The 18,607-nt window shown below is 60.5% G+C and overlaps 1 protein-coding gene across 1 annotated transcript; it reads right to left on the bottom strand.

Moving 5' to 3' along the window:
• Positions 1-252: 252 nt before the first annotated feature.
• On the bottom strand, positions 253-7,308 carry Cdc42ep1 (CDC42 effector protein 1). The gene is made up of 3 exons (XM_003470467.5): positions 7,153-7,308; positions 2,340-3,044; positions 253-1,335 (listed from the first exon to the last, which is right to left on the bottom strand). Exons 2-3 carry the CDS (start codon positions 2,797-2,799, stop codon positions 689-691), a joined length of 1,107 nt encoding a protein of 368 aa, XP_003470515.1. The 5' UTR covers positions 2,800-3,044; positions 7,153-7,308; the 3' UTR covers positions 253-688.
• Between the last annotated feature and the right edge of the window lie 11,299 nt (positions 7,309-18,607).

Here is an 18,607-nt window from a genome sequence, read left to right as displayed (position 1 = left end):
AAAGCAAATGCCAAACTGCCCTGGTGGGTTGTGGGGTGCCCTGGTTCCAGGCACCCGGGGCAGAGGCTGTTCCAGAAACCACAGATAAGGCTCTCACCTGGCCCTTATCTCAGGCAGGCATTCCAGCCAGGTTACTCAGTACCTGCCCAGCCTCCCCGCTGGGGCTGAGCACTTTGCAAACCCCACCAGGGCAGGCATCTCAGCAGGGGGCTAAGCCGCTCTCCCGGATCCCCAAGGTTCTAACAGGACAACTTTTATCCAAAAAAAAAAAGCCTTTAATCAAGCCCCAGCAGCAGGTCTGGTGACACAGGAGGGTCCCAGCTGACCTTTCTGTGAGACTTGGGGAACATGAGAGAAAGTGCTGGGGAGACAGCTTGGGCGGGGCTCAGGGACATGGGGGGAGCCCTGAAGGAGCTGGGGGCAGGCACTGGACTGGAAGAGAAGACAATGGCCTTGTGTGGTCAGGTCCCCACCCCCACCCCAAGGGCAGCTTCCCTGGGCACAAAGGCCACACTGAGGCGCCCTCCAGCCTGTGGGGGTGGCATGGATGGAGCCCAGAGTCAGGCGGGCCACTGGGCCCGGGACAGCGTCCCCATCTTCCCTCCCGGGTCTTCCCTGCAGCAGAGGAGCAAGCTTTGGGGACACTTGGCCGCCCCCATCTGTCACCTGGCGGGTCCTGAGCCTGCCCTCACACCTTCACCTCATCATCCTCAGCATCTGCGAGCTCGAAGGTGTTGGCCTGCACTGAGCTGGGCACAGGGGCCCTGCTGCCTGCCTGGGGTGCCCTCCACTCTTCCTCCAGGCTCTCCCAGGAGCCCTGGGCCTGGAGCGGCACCTCCGTGGGCTCCCGCTGGGCATCTACCTCCAAGTAGTGGCGGATGCCCTGGGCTCCACCCCGGCTGGCCCCCCAGTGCCTGCCATCAGCCGGTGCCCCGGGCCCCTCTCCCACCAGGCCGGCCCTCACCTCAGCTCCTGGGCCCAACCCAGCAGTCATCCCATTGGGGAAATGTCCATGGGGTGGGGGCCGAGCAGCACGGGCCTGGGAGTTTGCAGAAGGGGCAGAGGGATTTGCAGCAGGGGCCGAGGGGTTCGTGGAAGCAGTCAGGGGATTGGCAGCGGGGGCCGGGGTCTCAGATGCAGGGGCTTCTGAGAGGCTCATGACCCCCAGCATCTCGCTGAGGAGCGAAGGCCCGAGGTCAAGGTCAAGGCGGAAGGACAAGAGAGAGTCAGAGCGGCGCAGCTGCGGCTCACAGGGGAAGGATGGCTCTGGGTCCTGCTCGCTGGGCTTTTCCAGGCGCGGCAGGCGGGCGATGGTGCAGAACCCAGAGTCCAGGCCTAGAAAATAAATAGGGTGTGGGTCAGAGCTGGGGTCCCTCACCAGGACGGAGCCTGGCTGCTCTGTGGCCTCTGGCCAGTCCCTACCCTCTCTGGCCTGAGTTTCTTCCATCCTGCCCATCCTGCCCATACTGTCCGTGTGATCCCTGAAGCCCAAGGTGGTCATGTTCCTCACCCCCATTTTGAAAGCAGAAATCAAGTCTCAGACACAGGATGAAAGCAGCGGCCAAGGTCTGGCTCCAAGGACAGGCATGTGCCCTCCGCAGCCATCAGGTCAGGACAACTGGCCTGAGATGGGACTGGTTACCCTGGGTCAGGGTTCCCCGCAGCCCCCCATCAGGAGCCCAGTGGGGCAAAACCGTATGACAGGACCCAGCCACCAGGGGGCAGCAGAGGCTCATTGTTCCCAGGAGAGGGTCCTGCTGTGCCCAGCTGGCATAGCTGGCCAGTGGTGTTACTAATTTGTTAGGGTGTGGGGTCTTCCACTCCACAGCAGCAACAGCTCCTGTGTCTGAAGCACCTGCTGGGTGTCAGACTCTGGGCCTTGCTGGGCACATGGCTGATTTCAATGGATGTTAGCATAATAACAGTAATAATAGAAAAAAAAAAGAATTCAATACAGGGCAAGGCTTGAGCTTGCAGAGGTTGGGGGTTTGCTGGGAACTGGGCAGAACCAGGCTGGAAGCCAACTGTCCAGTGCTGCTTGTTTCAGGGGGTAAAAGAGGGGTGCGCTGGTCCCCTAGGCCCTCCCAAGGACAGGGAAGGGCTTCTCTGAGACACACAGTGGGTTAGGGGTAGCTGGAACTCAAATGTCACCTGCCTGGTCTTAGCCTCAGTGTGTTTTGGGGTCTTATCTCCCTACTTGTCCCAGTTCATGGCTCGGCCCTTGGGCCAGACCTTCAGGGTAACACCAAGCCACCAAGGGGAAAGGAGACTAGGAGAGCCCAGGAGCCCTGTGGGCCCAGCCTCCGCGTCGGGCAATGGACAATGACCCGGGCGCTCACCGTAAGCCGAGCGTCCATCCACAGAGCTGGCGGGGCTGCTGTCCAGGCTGAGCTTGCCCACCACCAGGCTGTCGTAGGCGGCCTGGTTGAGCTGGGGCAGGGAGATGGCGTTCTTGATGATGGGCGAGATGGCGGGGGGAGCCGGCGACGGGGCAGGGGGCGAGGCCATCCTCCTGGCCGGGACTCGGACCCTCCGCACCTGCTGCAGTTTCCTGGCCAGGAAGCTGCGAGGTGAGCGGTGGGTGCCTCCGGAGCTCCCACCATGGTTGCTGAGGAAGGAGGTGTCCCCAAAGACGTCCCCACCGCGCCCCACGTGCATGGTGTGGCGGAAGTCGCCGAGTGGGGGGCTGATCATGTCTGCAGTCAGTCGCCTCTTCCCCTGGGAGCTGGACACCCAGCCCATGGGTGACAGCTTGCCCAGGCTCATGGTGGGGGCTCCGCCCCCCTGGGGGCCGGGCATCCGCTCTGGCTGCTCAGGACTGCCAGTCCATGCCACCTGGGGCCGGGTAGGGGGCCCCCTGTCAGCTCCTTGCTCTGGCTGGTGGGTGGGGACCCAGTGCTGCCACGTGGCTCTCCTGAGGCGCTGTCCTCAATGCGGAGCTGTTTTCCTGAAGCCCGGCTCCCGGCCCTGGGAAGCAGCCGCAGACAGCAGGCACGAGATGGGTCTCAGAGGTGGGCAGCTGTCTCCTGGCCAGGAGTGGAGACCTAAAGGGAGGACAGAGGACAGCGATGTGATGTGACCACAGACTAGTGCAGAGAAGGAAATCTGGGGTCCACACAGTGACAGCCAAAGAGAACAAACAGTCACACCCAACAACACCAATGAAGGTCACCACCGACCCAGTGCTGAGCAGAAGCTGGGCACAGAAGAGGGGCTGGGCGAGTCCACAGAAGGAAAGCTCAAGGGCAGGCAGGTGCGGGCCACAGAGCTCAGAGCTGTGCTCGCCGTGAAGCGGGGCCGACTGAGCGGCACAAAAGGTCCCTGAAGCTGGGCGAGAAAAACACCAGTAAAGAGCCGCGAGATGGAACCTGGGCCTCTGGTGAGCAGCCGGAAGTGCCAGGCCTCACCTGCACCTGTCATTTAACACGCACAGCGGCCCTGATGGAAGCGAGACACTAGGGAGGGGAAACTGAGGCCCCAGAAGTCGATGGACTCGCCGAAGACTACACAGTAAGAAGCGGTGAGCCAGGGCGCAAACCCCAGGATCCTTGACCCCAGGCAGCACTGTCTCTGGCTGGCATGGGGAATGGGGCACCTCCTCCTCTTCCATCTGGCGAAGCCAGGAGGGAGGAGGCATCTCTATAAGGCTGTGTGTAAACAGCCAGCATAGAGGTGCCCTGGATGCCTGGACCTCCAGGTGTTTCCTAGAAAACAGATTCTGTGGTCAGAAGTGGCTTTTTCCAGCTCCCTGTTGCATGCCTGACAGATTCAAGGCTCTGAGAAGGCTCGCAGGAAAAGGAGTTTATCTACTGGTCACACTGATGTAGAATTCTTGTAGACAGAGCACGCGTTCCAGAAGAGCACAGCTGTTCCTTGTCCATGGTGTTCCTTCCTGGTCTCCCACAGGGTCACACCCTCCCTGGCCCCAAGCTTCTCTAAACACTTCTTGGTATGTGACCTCTTTCTTGAGGATATTATGCTAGGTAAAGTTCAGGCTAAGCAGGGTGCAGTGGTACGCACGACACCCGTAATCCCACTACCCTGGGAGGCTGAGGCAGGAAGATTGCACGTTGGAGCTCAGCCTGGTTCACTCTGTGACTTAGCGAGACCCTGTCTCAAAATTAAAAATAAAAAAGGGCTGGGGATGCGGGTCAGTGTGGAGGTCCTGGGTTTAATTCCTAGTACCAAAGAAACAAAAATTAATAAAAGTAAGTCTAGGCTGGCCTCTGCTTTTCCAGCAGCTCATCGAGGGCCAAGCTTGATTGAGGTCGCATCTAGAGCTAGCTGAAACCTGAACCCAGGCCCCGTGACTCACAGGAGCCCTGGGCTGGCTTTCGGAGCCCTGTCTGTCTCCAGTCGGCCGCACACTTTGAAGGCAGGGCAGGGCCTGGATTTTCCTGCCTGCCTTTTGCACCCGACAGGGCTCTGAACACGGCAAGTGCCGACGTCAACACCAGCTCGGTCACCAAGCTCCGTGATAACCCTCTCACCACAGGGCCACCGCTCTCCGCGGCCCCCAGAGGGGTGGGGATAGGTCAGGGACTCGGTGTCCTCTCAGCGTGACCTTGGCCAAGTCACCCACTTCCACACACCCCGGACCTGGGCTGATTAAAAGCTGACAGTGACCTTTAACAGGAACACCTAGACAGAAGTCACAACCATTTTTCCCCCTAAACCGCCGCCACCACCTCCAAGTGTAAAAAAACTCAATCCTGTCCTTCTAATTTTATTTGAAATTCAAAATAGGTTAAATAACAAGATAAAAACAAAGACTCTATAGGACAAAGCTGGCTTTGTTTGCCGACTGCATTCTCTTCCTCCTCACCAGCGGACCCGCCCCCAGCCGTCGCCCCGCCCCGGGGGCGTGGCTTCTGAATCATCCTTTTCCCCGGCACCCCCGGCCCAGCGCGGCGAGGTCCTCGTGGAATGTTTGCTGAACTTATGAAGCCACCAGCAGTTGGCCAACCACTGCATGATGTCACCCGATTCTTCAACAGCCCCTCAAGGCTGGGGGAGCCGGCCCATTTCACAGGAAGGGCTGGGGTTCAGAGGGAGGAGACTTGCCCAAGGTCATGTGGCAGGAACACCGCGGGAAGGGGTTTCCCTGCTCTCCAGGGACTAAGGAGGACTCTGGGGAAGGGGCTCGGGTAGGCGTTAATGCAATTTTGCCCGGTGTGGGTCAGCTCCAGCCCAGTGTGCCACGTGGCCCCACCCACTTCATTCCCAACTCCCTGACGTCTCAGAGGGCCCATCCTCCCAGCAAAATCCACTCCCGCCCCCTCAACCCCATGGCTACTCCGACTTGGGGCTCTGTCCTCACCTCCCAACGCCTCTGCCCATCTGCAAACAGCACCCTCCCCTCTGTCCACTAAGAAGAGATCCTGCCACAGGTCTCCTGGGTGGCAAACAGGATCATCGTGGTAGGCAGGTCCCTCCCAGGGGACAAAGAAAGGGTGGAAGAGGTGGGTGATCTCTGATTCTGGAGCAAGGCAGCCGGAGTTCAAATCCAATGCCTCTAGGCTAATGTCTCACTCCAGGGACCCCTAGTGACAGCCATTTGGCACTTGACTACAGGCCATCAACTGCGCTCCACTGAGGTTTCTTCCTCTCACCAGCCCAGGAATATCACTGTTAATGCGCCTTACCCCCATTTTACAGATAGGAAAAATGAGGCTCAGAAGCCAATTTAATTTCACCGATCACAGAAAAAAAAAAAAAAAAAAAAGAAGTGTCTAAGAACCTGCCTGGGTTTCTACCAATACCTGCAGTGAACGTCCAGGGTTGGGGTGAAGCCTGCCTTCGAGAGGTGCTGGAGATATCTGAAGCTGGCTGCCCAGCACAGGAGAGCAGGCCTGGGGGGCAGGACACTCAGCTCTGGGACTCAGAGTGTCTGTGACCTGGGCACAGAGATCACCATGCAGTCCCCAGAGCCCGTCTGCTCACCCTGCAGAGGATGTCAGGGTCAGGCTTGTGGTCAGAGCTCACTCAGAGGCGGTAACAGTAAGGACCTGAGATTAGCGCTGGTGGTGGGGCTGCACTGGCAGTGGCCAACAGGGCCTGGAATGGAACCGCCTGAGGTCTGAGGTCGGAGGCCAGGGGCTGCTCGCAGTGGAGGACTGCGGTTGGGGGCTTCACAGCCCCATGCTGGAGACCCCCCCCCCCCGAGGGCTGCACCCTGGGCCCCCAGTGCCACGTCTCATCCTGCAGGCCTTCCCGAGGGCATTGAGCCCGACACTCCCATGACAGCTGAGTTTGGGGCTTCCCAAACGTCCAGCCACCAAGTTGGAAGACAAGGGAAACTGAGGCCAGAAAGGGCCAGCAAGCTCTTTGCAGTCTGGCTGCTCGGCCAGCCTCTTGGATTCTGAGGCAGCAGGAGGAGGGGAACATGAGGCCATTGGGGAAGGGGAAGGAGAGGCCTTTTGCCCCATCACCACAAATTTGAGCTCAATCAGCCCTCCCCTGGGGCTGGGGGCCGGTCCTACAGCCACGTTTCTGTCGCTGTGGTCTCCCTGGCAGTTTCTTTGCCTCCCTGAGCCTCAGTTTCCCGATCTAGAAATGGGCTTCAGACTTGGTGTTCTTGCAGAGTACGGCTAAGCACAATCTGGAACGCGGGCAGGGGAAGTCCGGGAAGGACTTGGCCATAAAACTTCCCCGGGGATGGGGGGGTTGGGAGTGGAGGGTCGCCTGGCTGGCGGTGGACGGGGCTGGAGGGGAACCGGACGGGATGACCTCATCCCGCTGCTCCGGTCTGGAATGTGGCGGCTGGGGAGGGGGCAGGGTGCTGGGCCACCCCCACCCCAACTTCCCGCTCCCGGTCCACCGAGGGGCCCGGCAGCCGTCCCAGCGCCCCCTTTCCCGTGCTTTGCTTCTCTCCCCGCGCAGGAAGGAGCTCGGCCAGCCCTCTGCTCACCCCACTTTCGCTGCGCTGGCTGGCCGCCCCCCCCATCCTCTGCCCCGCTTCGCCCTCCGGCCGAGACGCCCGGGACCTCTCAGCGCGTCGGGGCGTTCGGGCCTCGGCGCTGGCCCGGGGCGCGCCTCCCCGCCCGGCCGCGTCCCCGCCACGTCCCGCCCGCCCGCGCGCCTCGGAGGGTGCGGAGCCCCAGCGCGCGTCCCCAGCAGCGCCCCTCCTGCGCCCCCGGACCCCGCTGTTACCTCCTCGGGCGGCGACCCGGGCGAGGGTCCCGGGCGCACTCCGCGGCCGGCGACGCGTCCTGGCTGCCAGCCCCGAGAGTGGCCGGGCCGGTCTGCGCCGCGCGGGCCGCGCTCTCCGCGGCGGATCCGGGGCGGGGGCGGGGTGTGGGCGCCCTCCCTCCGCCCGCCCCTGGGCTCCCGCCCGCGGCCCCGCCGCGCCCCCTCCCGGCCCGGTCCACGCTGCGCCGCGCCGCGCGCCCGGGAGGGCTGCAGTGCAGGGCGCACGGTGCCAGGCCCGGTGCTCCTCCACCGCCCGGGCAGCGAGATCGGGGCGCGCGGATGGCCTGGTGCGGGGCTGCCGTCCAGGGGAGGCGACTTGTGCCCCTCTAGTGTTCGCCCCTCCCCCGGGGCCCTCACGTGCCCGGGGAGTCTGGATCTGTAACTCTGGCTGGACACTCCTGGCATTCTCTGCGCAATTTGGGGAACGGGTAATCTCGATTTGGAGGTCTGGACTGCCCTGAGACTTCTTTAGCTCTTGAATTTTATAAGTGCAGGCTGCGCCTTCCTTTCTCCCAAATCCACTGTCCTTTCCACCGAATACTGTACAGGCCCTGGGTGCCGGTGGTGCACCGAGCTACCCTGGGCACAGACGCCTGGCAGGTCACTTTTGGAGTGATGTGGTGTGGTGGTCAAGCCTGTGGACCACAAAGTTACACAGCCTGGATTCCTTGCCAGCCACCATCTCTACTTAGTCTTTTTGTGCCTCAGTTTCCCCTTCAGATCATCAAAGCAGGTGTCAGATGTTGCAGTGCTAAAGGCTCTCTGCCCTGTTAGTATAAAGAGGGTCGCTGAACTGGGAATGAGGTCACACTTCAAAAGACTTCTGAGCCTCCCACCATGGGGGGCAGAGTTAGGCTTAGGGTTGGGGCTATGGCCAGGATCCCATGCTGTCCTCAAGGAAGGAGATGATCTCTGTCCCCTGCCTGGTTTGTCAGGCAGCCTGACTTCTGTTTTGATTTTTTCGTTCTTTGAAACAGGGTTTCACTATGTAGCCCAGGTTGGCCTCAAACTTAAGATGATTCTCCTGCCTCGGCCTCCCGAGTGCTGGGACCACAGGTGTGCACTGCCATGCTTGACTTATGCACCCTGACTTTTCCCTTCTGACCAAGAACTCCTTGGGGACATCAGGAAGTCCTGGAGGCCGAAGTGGCATAGAGAGGCCTCTAACAGAGCTTGCAGGGGTGGGGAGGGGCAGGGGTGACTGGAGGAGGTGACATGGCATTGTCCTGGCTGGGGAAGGGGTCTGGGGGACACGCAGGTGGGGAAATGAGGTCTTCACTGTGCACAGGGGCTGCACCTCCTCCACGGCTCTCCGAGTCCTTCTGTTGGTCACCCAGAGGAAGCTTATTTCACCCGCTGGACGATTGAGGAAATTGAGGCACAGAGCATCACAGCATTTGCTCTGGTGGCAGAGCATAAGGATTGAGACCCAGTGGGTGGATCAGACATGTTTTCCTGGGGGAGGCCCTGGAGAAGGGAAGCAGTGTCACCATGTTTTTAAGGCACTGAAAACCATCGGCCAGGAGGAGGGAAGTGGACCAAGGTGGCTCTGGGCTGTGTCAAGGAAGAATGACCAGATCTTGGGGGCTCAACCCTGAGCCAGGTAGCTGCGGGGTGGCTGGGCTCCCCGCAGCAGGCATGGAAAGCCTGGAAGTGGTGATCCCCCTGCCTCAGCTGCCCTAGCGCTGGGATTATAGGCATTTGCCACCCGCGCACGCAGGTGCTCTGGCTGGGATCAAAGAATGGACTTGAAGGGCACCAATGGAGCCAGGGACTCGTGGCACCATGGTCACCGCCATTAATAGCGTTAGTCACAACCAGCTTTTATGGAGCACCGACAGCCTACCCGGCCCTGTAGCAGCTCACACACGTTACCTCATTTGATCCTTTGGAGAGCCCCACAGGGACAATACTGTCATCATGTCCATGTGGCCAAGAAGTAAAGGGACTTGCTTTGCCCCAAGCTTGGCAGGAGGATCCATACTCCTCAGTGTGCCCAGGACAATTCCTGTTGCGGGGTGATTACCGATAGCGCTGCTTGCACTCTCCTGGGTGAGCTGGCTGGACAGTGAAGGACACATCATTCTAGTCACAGGGTCCCTGGAGCAGAGGCCCTGAGCTTCAACCCCAGCCCAGGGGCTGCTCATGAGACTCTCTGAGCCTCAAGTTTGTCCCTGGAGAGTGGGTATAGGGGTGTCAGTGCGGGCATTTACGGGTGGAGGGATTGCTGCAAGCCCCGGAGAGGCAGCAGGGGAGGGAGCCTTGGCCGAAGTGGTTACAAGCTGCCCCGTGTTTGTTCTGTCCTTTGGGGCCCTGTACTGGTGGCTGAAGACCTTCCGACTTTGTTTCCTATGGCGCATGTGTGGCTTGTCTGTGAGCCCTCAATTGCTGCCCTATTTTACAGATGGAAAAACTGAGGCTGAGAAGCGCCTACTTTTACTCACACCTATCCCTAATAGGAGTCAGTCTGCCTGCAAGTCACAACCTCCAGCCTGGCTGCACTCCTGATGTAAGGATTCCATAGCTCATTCCTCGGGAAAAAGAAGGATCTCCGTATCCCTTAGAAGGGTGCAGGGTGGGCACCCCTTCTTCGCACATTCTTTTTCCTCTCCTTCTTTCCTGCCCTCTCCATTCTTCTCCCTGAGGCAGCAGTGCAGGAGTTAACCCTGGCCGAGCCTAATCACCATGCAGGAGGCAGAACAAATGCCTCCCAGCTGGGCAAAGGAGCTGCTGGTGAGACGGGCCCCTGGGGTTCAGGAGCTGCCCCTCACCTCTGCCCTGCAGGCTGGGGCTGAGGGGGGATTTGAGAGGAGGACACAGCACAGCGCAGGACTTGTTCTCCGAGCTGGGGAGGCACAGTCCGAGAGGGGTGTGTCCTACTTTGGGGACCCGGGGATGCCAGGGCGGCCTCCTGGCATCCAGGGAGGTTTGGATCCGGAACCTGGGGCTGAGTGAGCTGGCGTAGTCTCCTCTATCAGCCCCATCCCCAAGAAGCTTCCTTCCGAAGGCACATGCACCTTTGCACCCCAAATCGGGCTGGGCTTTAGGTCAGTTCTGCATCTGCTCCTCGACCTACTGGTTGGTCTTTCCGGTCTTCTGTCTTGTGAGTGTCCAGCAGTCTGTCCATCTACAGACGCCATTGCCGATGCATCCATCTACCCTGTGTCACCTTGTATATCCCCTGACCCAGCAGCCCTCAGCTCTGGTCCACCCACTCATCCACTCAGTGTGACCCACACCCACCCGGAACAAGTCACCAAGGCCTCACCCCCTGCCTCATGCGTCCCTCCGTCTGTCCACACTGTAACCCTGTCCACCCGTGTACTCACCCACTCCCCTCCCTTTCCCCTTCCGGTCCTTTCTGTGACCCTGCATACACTCCGCCTCAGACAAACCCAAGTGCAAATCCCAGCTTTGCCGCAGCTTTAGCAAGCGGACCTTGGACACACGCGCCCCTTGCCGAGGTGGCCTCAGTTGCCGTCTATGCTGAGCCTGGAGCTGGGATGCAGCTGGGTGGCAGAGCACTTGTGCCTGGCCTGTGCGAGGCCTTGAGTTCAACCCTTGGTGCCACCGAGAAAAATCCACCACCTGTCCTGCCACTAATGGTCAAGGCAGGGCGGCTGCTGTCACTGGGAGTGAGGTCCTCTCCCCAGGAGAGTTTCACCTAGGATTTGTGGAAAAGCGCTAGGCTGAGGGATGTGGCCTCTGCTCCTGGGAGGCTCCGGGATGGGTGGGAAGTGCTGACGCCAGGGCGGGGTGGGGCTGAAGGGCTAGAAGAGCTTTGGAAGGCGGGCGGTCTGGGGAGGCTTCCTGGAGAAGGCGGCCTTGTATTTTGGGAAAGCAGCTTCAGCACAGCAGTGGCGATGAGGATGGGGAGAGCCGAGGTGGTTTGTGAGCCGGGAGGGTCTCCTGTGGAGAATGGACCAGAGAAGCACTGAGTGCCAAGCTCGGGGGAGGGGTGGGCGGGGGTAAGGGGACCCTCAGTGCCTGGGGCCACTCTGAGTCCTTGGGGCATTTCTTATTAGCCGCTGACCTTTCCCCTTTGCTGACCCCGAGGCCGAGATTGCTCTGAGGAAGCCAGGAGAGGGGGACCCTCCTGGCAAGCACTTCCGCCTTCTGGTGCCCTTCGCCCACCCTGGATCCCCGAGAGCTGACACCTGGGAGTCTCAGGGCCTCTGAAGGCTTCTGGGGACACTGAGGCCCAGAGAGGGCCAGGCTTGTCGGGGCGAGCTGGGCGCTTACTGTGTGCAGCATCCAGCCTAAGGGGACCAGCAGGGCAGGGAGATGGAGGGGTTTCCTGAGGGCTACCAGGAGGAGGCTGGGCAGGCAGAGGCCATGCGGGCCAGGCAGGCTTTCTGTGGCCCCCGGGTGCCAGTGGGCCATGCCTGAGACCTCAGGAGCAGGGGCCTTGCTGGGGCATACGGGGATGGCGCCGGAGTCCCTGTGTCTCACCCTGCTGTGGCTGGAGGTCCAGGTGTGAAGGGGTCTGGGGAGCAGGAGGGAGTCAATCTCCTGGGAATTGTGGGGGCCCCAGAGTGGGCCAGCTCCCTGTGGGAGTCAGGGCCAGAAGCACCCCTGGGATTCCAGGCCAAGGGACAGCGTTCTGAGGCCGAGCCTCCTAGACCGCCAGGCTCCGGCTGCTCCATCTCTGGTCTGCAGGAAAAAGGCGGCGAGAGGGCCCCCACCCCCACCAGGGCGGCCAGCTTTCTCCAGGGTGGCTGAGGAAGGATGTGGGTCCAGTTCCTCCTGCCCCTCCCCGGGAGGACATGCAGATGGATGGACAGAGGGACGGAGCCAGCGGGGAGCCGAGGCGCCTGGAGAAGCAGCAGAGAGGGTCAGGGCCAGGTGATCCCATTGTCCAGCGAGTTATGGGACGTGGGTGATGGGCCTGGGCTCCAAGGGCTGGGCAGGGCTGGGCCGAGCCACCGTCATTGTCACTGGGCCTGGATGGAAGGGTGGGCAGGGGTCTACCAGGAGACTTTTGTTCTCATTGTGAGGAGGTGGCGTGGAGAGGGCTGGGGGGCAGGAAATAGGCTGAGGGATGGAAACAATGGCCTATTCTCTGGGGTCTGGCCTGGCCTGAGAGATAGGCCACAGGCGCTGGGCTGGCCTGACCATCTCCAGCACAGCGGTGTGGCCTGCTCTGTCCTGCTGATTTCTGTCCTTTGTGTGGTGGCAGTGAAGGCAGCGGAAGCCAAGCTCTCCCCCCAGGCGGGGCTGCCTGTTCATACCGGGCTGGGATTCGAACCTGTAGTTCTCTGGCTCCAGCCCTGTTCGTGGAGGCCCAGCCCTGAGGCCACCCTGCCTGGCTTCATGGCTGCCAGCTTCCTTCCTGCTCACGGGACCAGCTAAGTGAGGAACGTGGTCAAGAGCCCAGGCGAGAACCCGCATCTCCGGAGAGCCCCCCACCACGGGGAGCTGGTGTTTCCCTCTCATCTGCACAGCCACAGTGTCCCCAAGACAAGGGGGACAACTTCCTTGCCCTTTCACAGCTGCTTTGGAGCCCAGGTCGGTGGCACCCACGGTGCCCACAGCTTGAAGCAAAGGCTTTGACACCATCCCCAAGGGGTCCTGGTCTCTGCTGGCCACTGCTCCTCCGTGCTCCTCCTGGGGCTGCACAGAGAGACCCCCTCTGCTCCCCTAAATATCCAACAAGCTGGCTTCAACTCATCCCAGTGGGGAACCTTGGGCAGGTTCCTTCCCCCCATGCCTTGGCGTTGCCGTCTATGAAATGGGCAGAGTAAAGCCTGTGATCAAAGGTGACGTCTGGGAAGCAGCCCTGTGGCCAGTGCGGCTGCCCCTCCTGATGACCGCAGGGGCCCTTGTCTTTGCCCCGTTGTTACCCTACAGGGGCACTTTCTCCTCCCAGCAAGAGCAATTTAAGCCCCAGCTCGGCTCCCAGGTGACAGGGCACAGCGGTGGCCTCTGAACGGAGGTACTGGCACCCCCAGCCTGCAGGGGGCACGCACTGGGCAGAGTAACCTTTATTAATTACAGACTGCGGCTGCCTCCTCCTGGGGAGGAAAAGCCTCTCACATGGAGGATGGCAACCAGGGAGCTGTCGGACAGGACCAGCACATTCAAACCGGGCCGCTCCTGGGTTGGCCGCAGGGGTAACTGGGCCTGCTGGAGGGTGGTGGGCAGGGGCTGGTGAGGGCTGGGCAGCTCCTCCGTGTCTGCGTCTGTGACTCCGCTTCGGTGGGCAGCTGGAGTCCCTGGCAGCCTTGTGTTGACTCAGCCTCGGGTCTCTTGCCAAGGCCTGCTGGCCGGAGCTCCCGAGGGAGGGTCAGGCCACATTCTTCTCCTGCCTGAGCCCGGGGGTGGGGGTTGGGGGGTGGTGGTGGCTTGCAGCTCCTGGTGCTGGAGAGGAACTCATTGGGTTTTGTGGGTGCTGGGTTGGAGGTTGTGGGGTGGCAGGAAATGTTTTTTTGGGAGGAGGAGGTAAAGGTTGGATACCTAAGGGACTACCCCAGGGGAAGCAGGTCAGCCTGGGGACCGAGCTGCATGGCTCTGTGAATGAGCTAGGTGAGCTCAGTAAGCTCACACTACCATCCTGACCCTCCTGCCTCAGTTTCCCCACCTCTCAAATGGGTTAATGACAATAAGCCCTGGCCCCTTACTTCACAGCTACCAGGAGGATCAAAGGCAAAAACAAGCTAGGGCAGAGTGAATGCCCTTTAGGTGTAGGCCAAGGGCCTCCGCGAGCTGGTTGGTTGGTGAGCTCCACTCTGTTTACTGGAGTAAGTGGACTCAGCTCTCGGCCACAGCATGAGTCTATCTGCCATCACTGCCTGCTAATAATAGTAGCAAGCACACTTCCTTCCAGGCCCACAGCTTTTGAGAGGCCAAAGCCTTTCCTTGCCCTCCTGCCCCAGGACCTTTGCATTGCTATTCTTCTGCCTGTAACACTTTTCTTCTCCAGATATCTGAAAGGCTGCCTCCCTCCAAGCTCGTCTCACTAACTTGAGGTCTATGGCTTGTTCCTGGCTATGTCTGGTGAGGGACCACAGCCTCCCATGGCTTTAGTGTCCCATGTTATAGGGAAACAGCCTAAGGCTCAGAGAGGTCAAGTGACTTGCCTGAGGCCACACAGCTGGGAAGGGACAGAATCAGGACTGCATCTGCTCACCTGGCTTCCAGTCCAGGACTTGCTCCAGGACCGGCCCCAACAGCAAAACAGGCACCACCTCCCTGGCAGGCAGAGCACCTTCTCCTGTCACCCAGGTGGGGTCCTGCCTGTGCCCGTCCTCCAGCTCATGGTGGGTGCTGTGCACACACTGGCTTGGTTGTGGATGGGAAAAACAAAGACGGGGCTGCTGGGCTCTGTGTGCAGCCCAGCTGCCACCCCTCAGGGCCTCTGTCCCTCCACCGAGGCCTAAGGGCCGCTGGAGCCCAGGCCGGCGCATTCCAGGCGCCTCTCTCCTGCCCTGCAGCCCAGCTGGCCTCTCGGCCCTCCCAGAATTGCATCGGCAGCTGTGGGGTGGCCGGATGCCCCCCCCATACCTCTGGGCCTTGAGCCCGCCCGGCTGGCACTGCTCCTCCGATCGGCCCGGGGCAGGAACACCACAGGGATTTTAAAAATAAAGGGCCTTGAGACAGTGGCCTGGCCTGGGCAGCCAGGGGCGGGGCAGGGGCCAGACAGGGACAATGAGGGGGAAGTTGAGGCTTGGGGACCGGGCCAAGGTGGCCCATTCTCCCTCGCCAGCAGCTGCGCATCCCAGAGGTTCTCCTCTCCTCTCACCCTGCCTCTGGCCAGAGACCATTAACTGAACACCTACTACACACCGGCCCTGCCCGCTGGCCGCGGCCCCTCAGCTCTTTGCTGTCCCCTTCCCCCAACCCCCCGGGCCATTCCAGGCTCCTGCCCCCTCCTCCAGCCTCACTAACAGGAAACACATCCAGAAAGGTCAAGAGTCCTCGGCCTCCAGAGTCCAGCGTCTGCACAGCACAGGGGCTGTCTGCGCGGGAGGGGGGGCTTCCTGTTTATGAGAATCACAAGGACCCCTAGGGCGGTGTCCCAGCTGGGCCTGGGGCTGCCCCTGCGGCCCAGCTCCCCGGGGAGACCCCCACGTGCCCAGCCACGCCTCTCCCACGTGGGCCGGGCCTGTGGGAGCCTCGGAATGCCCCAGTGTCTGCAGGAAGCCCGCAGGCTCCAGAGTCCCGAGTCCCCAGCCGGCAGAGTGCTCTGCCCTGCGCAGGGGGAGGGGCTGGGGGAGCGGGAAGGCCCCCAGAAGGCCCCTACCCTGCTGTCGCTGTGGCCGGGCCCATCTCAGTCCCTCCATCCTGTGACCTCGGCCCCTTTGTCCCCAGGTCCCCAGGTGTCTGCATTCCCAGGAGGCCCAGCACTGTTCCTGCCCAGGGTCCCAGCACTGGCAGAAGAGGGGGTGCAGCTGGCCAAAGGTGTCCCTGGGGAAGCTAATAACCCTGCCCACCCCTCCAGCCAGTCTGTCCTGTGGCTGCCCAATGTGTATTGACTAGGGGCCTCAGGGTCACAACCTTGGGGTGAAGGGCACTGGGCCAGTCCCCACTCATTGGGTCTTCTCCCTCCGCATCATGACCCCCATTCCAGGTACCTGAGACAGACCCCGAGGGTGGGTGCAAGGTGCTGGGTGCTGGAGGCAGTCCTGGGGCGCTGAGCCAGCCGTGAGGGGGCAGCCCCAGAGGGCTTCCTGGAGGAGGCACCTTCTCTGTGGGGGAGCCCTGAAATGAGAGCCTGCCTGGCTCAGGAATCAACCTGGCATTTCCAGAGAAACGCAGCGGCTCCCCGGGGTTGGAGACGGCAGATAGAGGGATGGGAAGCTGTGGGGCGGGAGGGAGAGGCCTGGCTGGGTGTCCCGAGGCTCTGGAGCGCTACCTTTTGCCCCTAGCAGGGCCAGTGGAGAGGCTGAGTGTTCAAGCCCTGGGGAGCTGCTCAGGGACACTGCTGGGTGCAAGGCCAGGTGCTGGGGCTTTCGCAAAGCCTTGCTGTGACAGTGTCGCTGGCTCTGCCAGACTCCAGCAGTGTGACCTTGGGTGCATTCTTAACCTGTATGGCCTCAGTTTCCCCCTTTGCCAGATGAAGCTAAATTATTAATTCACAGTTTAGCCAAACCAGGCCTGGTGGTGCAGGGCTGTAATCCCAGGACTCTGGAGGCTGACTCGGGAGGATTGCCTCGAGTTCAAGGCCAGCCTGGGCTACAAAGTGGGCTCAAGGCCAGCCTGCACTGTGTGGCGAGACCCTGTCTCAAAAAGACAGGAAAAAAAGAAAAAAAGAAAAACCCACTTAGGCAAGCAGCTGGAACCTTCCGTGCGCCTGCTCGTCTGCAAACGCAGTTCTTAGCCAAGGGAAAGAGAAAGCTGGGTTTCTTCCAAGGACACGCGGACAGGTGGGTGGAAGGTGTTTCACCGGCTGAGCTCCCCACAAGCCCAGGACTCAGCCCCGGGAGCCCGAGGAGCCCCTGGGGCTCTGATTCGCACTGCCAGCTTCCTCCTAACTGGGATGGGGCAGGTCGGGGTGGGACCGTCCTTGGGATCTCTAAGGAGACCGAGGGCCCAGCCTTCTCCCTGGCAGGTGTGGGGAACATTCCTGGCTGATGACAGCAAAGATTCGTTCAGAATGCTTCCTCCGTGGGAAGCGACTCCTTCAAATGACCCCTTTTTTTTAAGTGTCTGTTTATGGACGCACACTTCTAACCCTCGTCCGCCCTCATGGCAGTCCCAGGATGCCGCAGGTACTTCAAGATGCTCCCATTTTTACTGATGGGGAAACTGAGGCCTGCAGAAGTACAGTCAATTGTCCCAGGGCATACAAATTCCATGACCTATGACCCTGAATGTGTGGCTTCTCCTCCAGTCTTAGGCTCCGGGGCGCTTGCTAAGATCCCTCCAGGAGTTTTGGGTTGGGAGCTGGGAGGCCTCACAGGCACCGTGATCCTGTTTCCAGGCCACAGCACCCGGGGGAGACAGATACCGCCCCACCTGCTTGCTTTGCTGTGACCTTGGGTGCTCTTGCTCTGAACATGTTTTTCTGCCTTGAAAATGGGGACACAGAAGACAGAGATTTAGCTCAGTGGCGTAAGCGCCTGCCTAGTGAGTGCAAGGTCTCGAGTTCGAACCCCAGTACCAAAAAAAAAAAAGGAAAAAAAGTGGGAACACAGTACCTTCCTGGCATCGTATGCCAGACGTGGGCGGGGGGTTTGTGAATGGTTCAGGCTGCAGGTACCTTGGGACCTTGGGGTGGTGGTACCAGGGTAGGGCACAGTTTGGGGTCAGGCTGGGCTAAAGAACGAGTTCAAGGCCAGTCTGAAAGTTTGAACTACATAGCAGGACCCTGCCTCAAACAGAAAGAAAGAAAGAAAGAAAGAAAGAAAGAAAGAAAGAAAGAAAGAAAGAAAGAAAGAAAGAAAGAAAGAAAGAAAAAAGCGCTCAAACTCGTGTGCCCCAGGCCGCATCCTTCCCCAGACAGTGTCACCAACACTGGGCTGTGACAGCCGGGCAGGGGTGGCCTGAGCAGTCCAGGAGCCGGGCTTCCCCCTCCACCCCGCCTGGCCCCCAGCACGCCCTGGCCCGTGGCTGAGTGATTCACTGTTTAAACCCTAGTTTCATCTGTAATCAGGAAGCCACTGGAGAGCCCGGGGCGCTTTCTGGTGAGCCCAGCACCCTTCCAGAAACCTGGGGGGGGGGGGCAGAGAAAGGGGGAGCCGAGGCCCCAGGAATTTGCATAATTTGTTCATCTCTTTGAGGAGGGTGAGAAAGTCCTGGGACTGATTTCCTTGGAAACCATTCACTCCCTCTTCATTCACTGGGGTGTATGAAGCCGGGCCCTGCGGTTACCAGGGCACCAGAGGAGTGGAGAGAAGCCTCCCCTGGCTTCCTGGTCGGGACCACCCTGCAGCGGGGCAAGTCCTGCAGAGCGGAGTGGGGGCTGCTGTACAATTCAGAACCCCCAGGAGTTGGGGTGGCTAAGGGGAGGTCCCTAAGTTTCAGTTCAGCAGCTCAGTTTGTTCGTTTGCTGTGTAGTTCTGGCTGGCCTTGAACTTACTGTGTAGCCCAGGCTGGACTGGAACACGCAGCGATCTTCCTGCCTCAGCCTCCTGGGTGCTGGGATGACAGTGTGGGCCTGCTGGGTTCATCGCCTTCTAACATGGCTCTTCTCACCTGGGCCTGTCATCCCCAGAATCGAAAGGGTGGGCGTGACACATATAAAGCACCAAGTACAGCACTGGCGCATAGTACCATGGTGACTGATGGGGTAGCCAAAGAGCAGGTTCTATGCTAGGGACACGCCTACGGCATAGGGTCCCGCCTGTCACGCAGGGAGTGTGCACCCCAGGCTAAGGGCACTGGCTTTGCCAAGGCACATGGACGTGTGGGGAGAGAATATGGAGGGGCGCATGAAGTCCCTGTGGACCTTCTCCAGTGGGGAAGCGGGGAGCCA

The sequence above is a fragment of the Cavia porcellus genome, unplaced genomic scaffold, assembly GCF_034190915.1.
Source record: "Cavia porcellus strain 051 isolate PalLab524CR breed Dunkin Hartley unplaced genomic scaffold, mCavPor4.1 scaffold_27, whole genome shotgun sequence".
Classification (NCBI taxonomy): Eukaryota; Metazoa; Chordata; class Mammalia; order Rodentia; family Caviidae; genus Cavia; species Cavia porcellus.
This window is presented reverse-complemented; position numbering and strand designations above follow the sequence as displayed.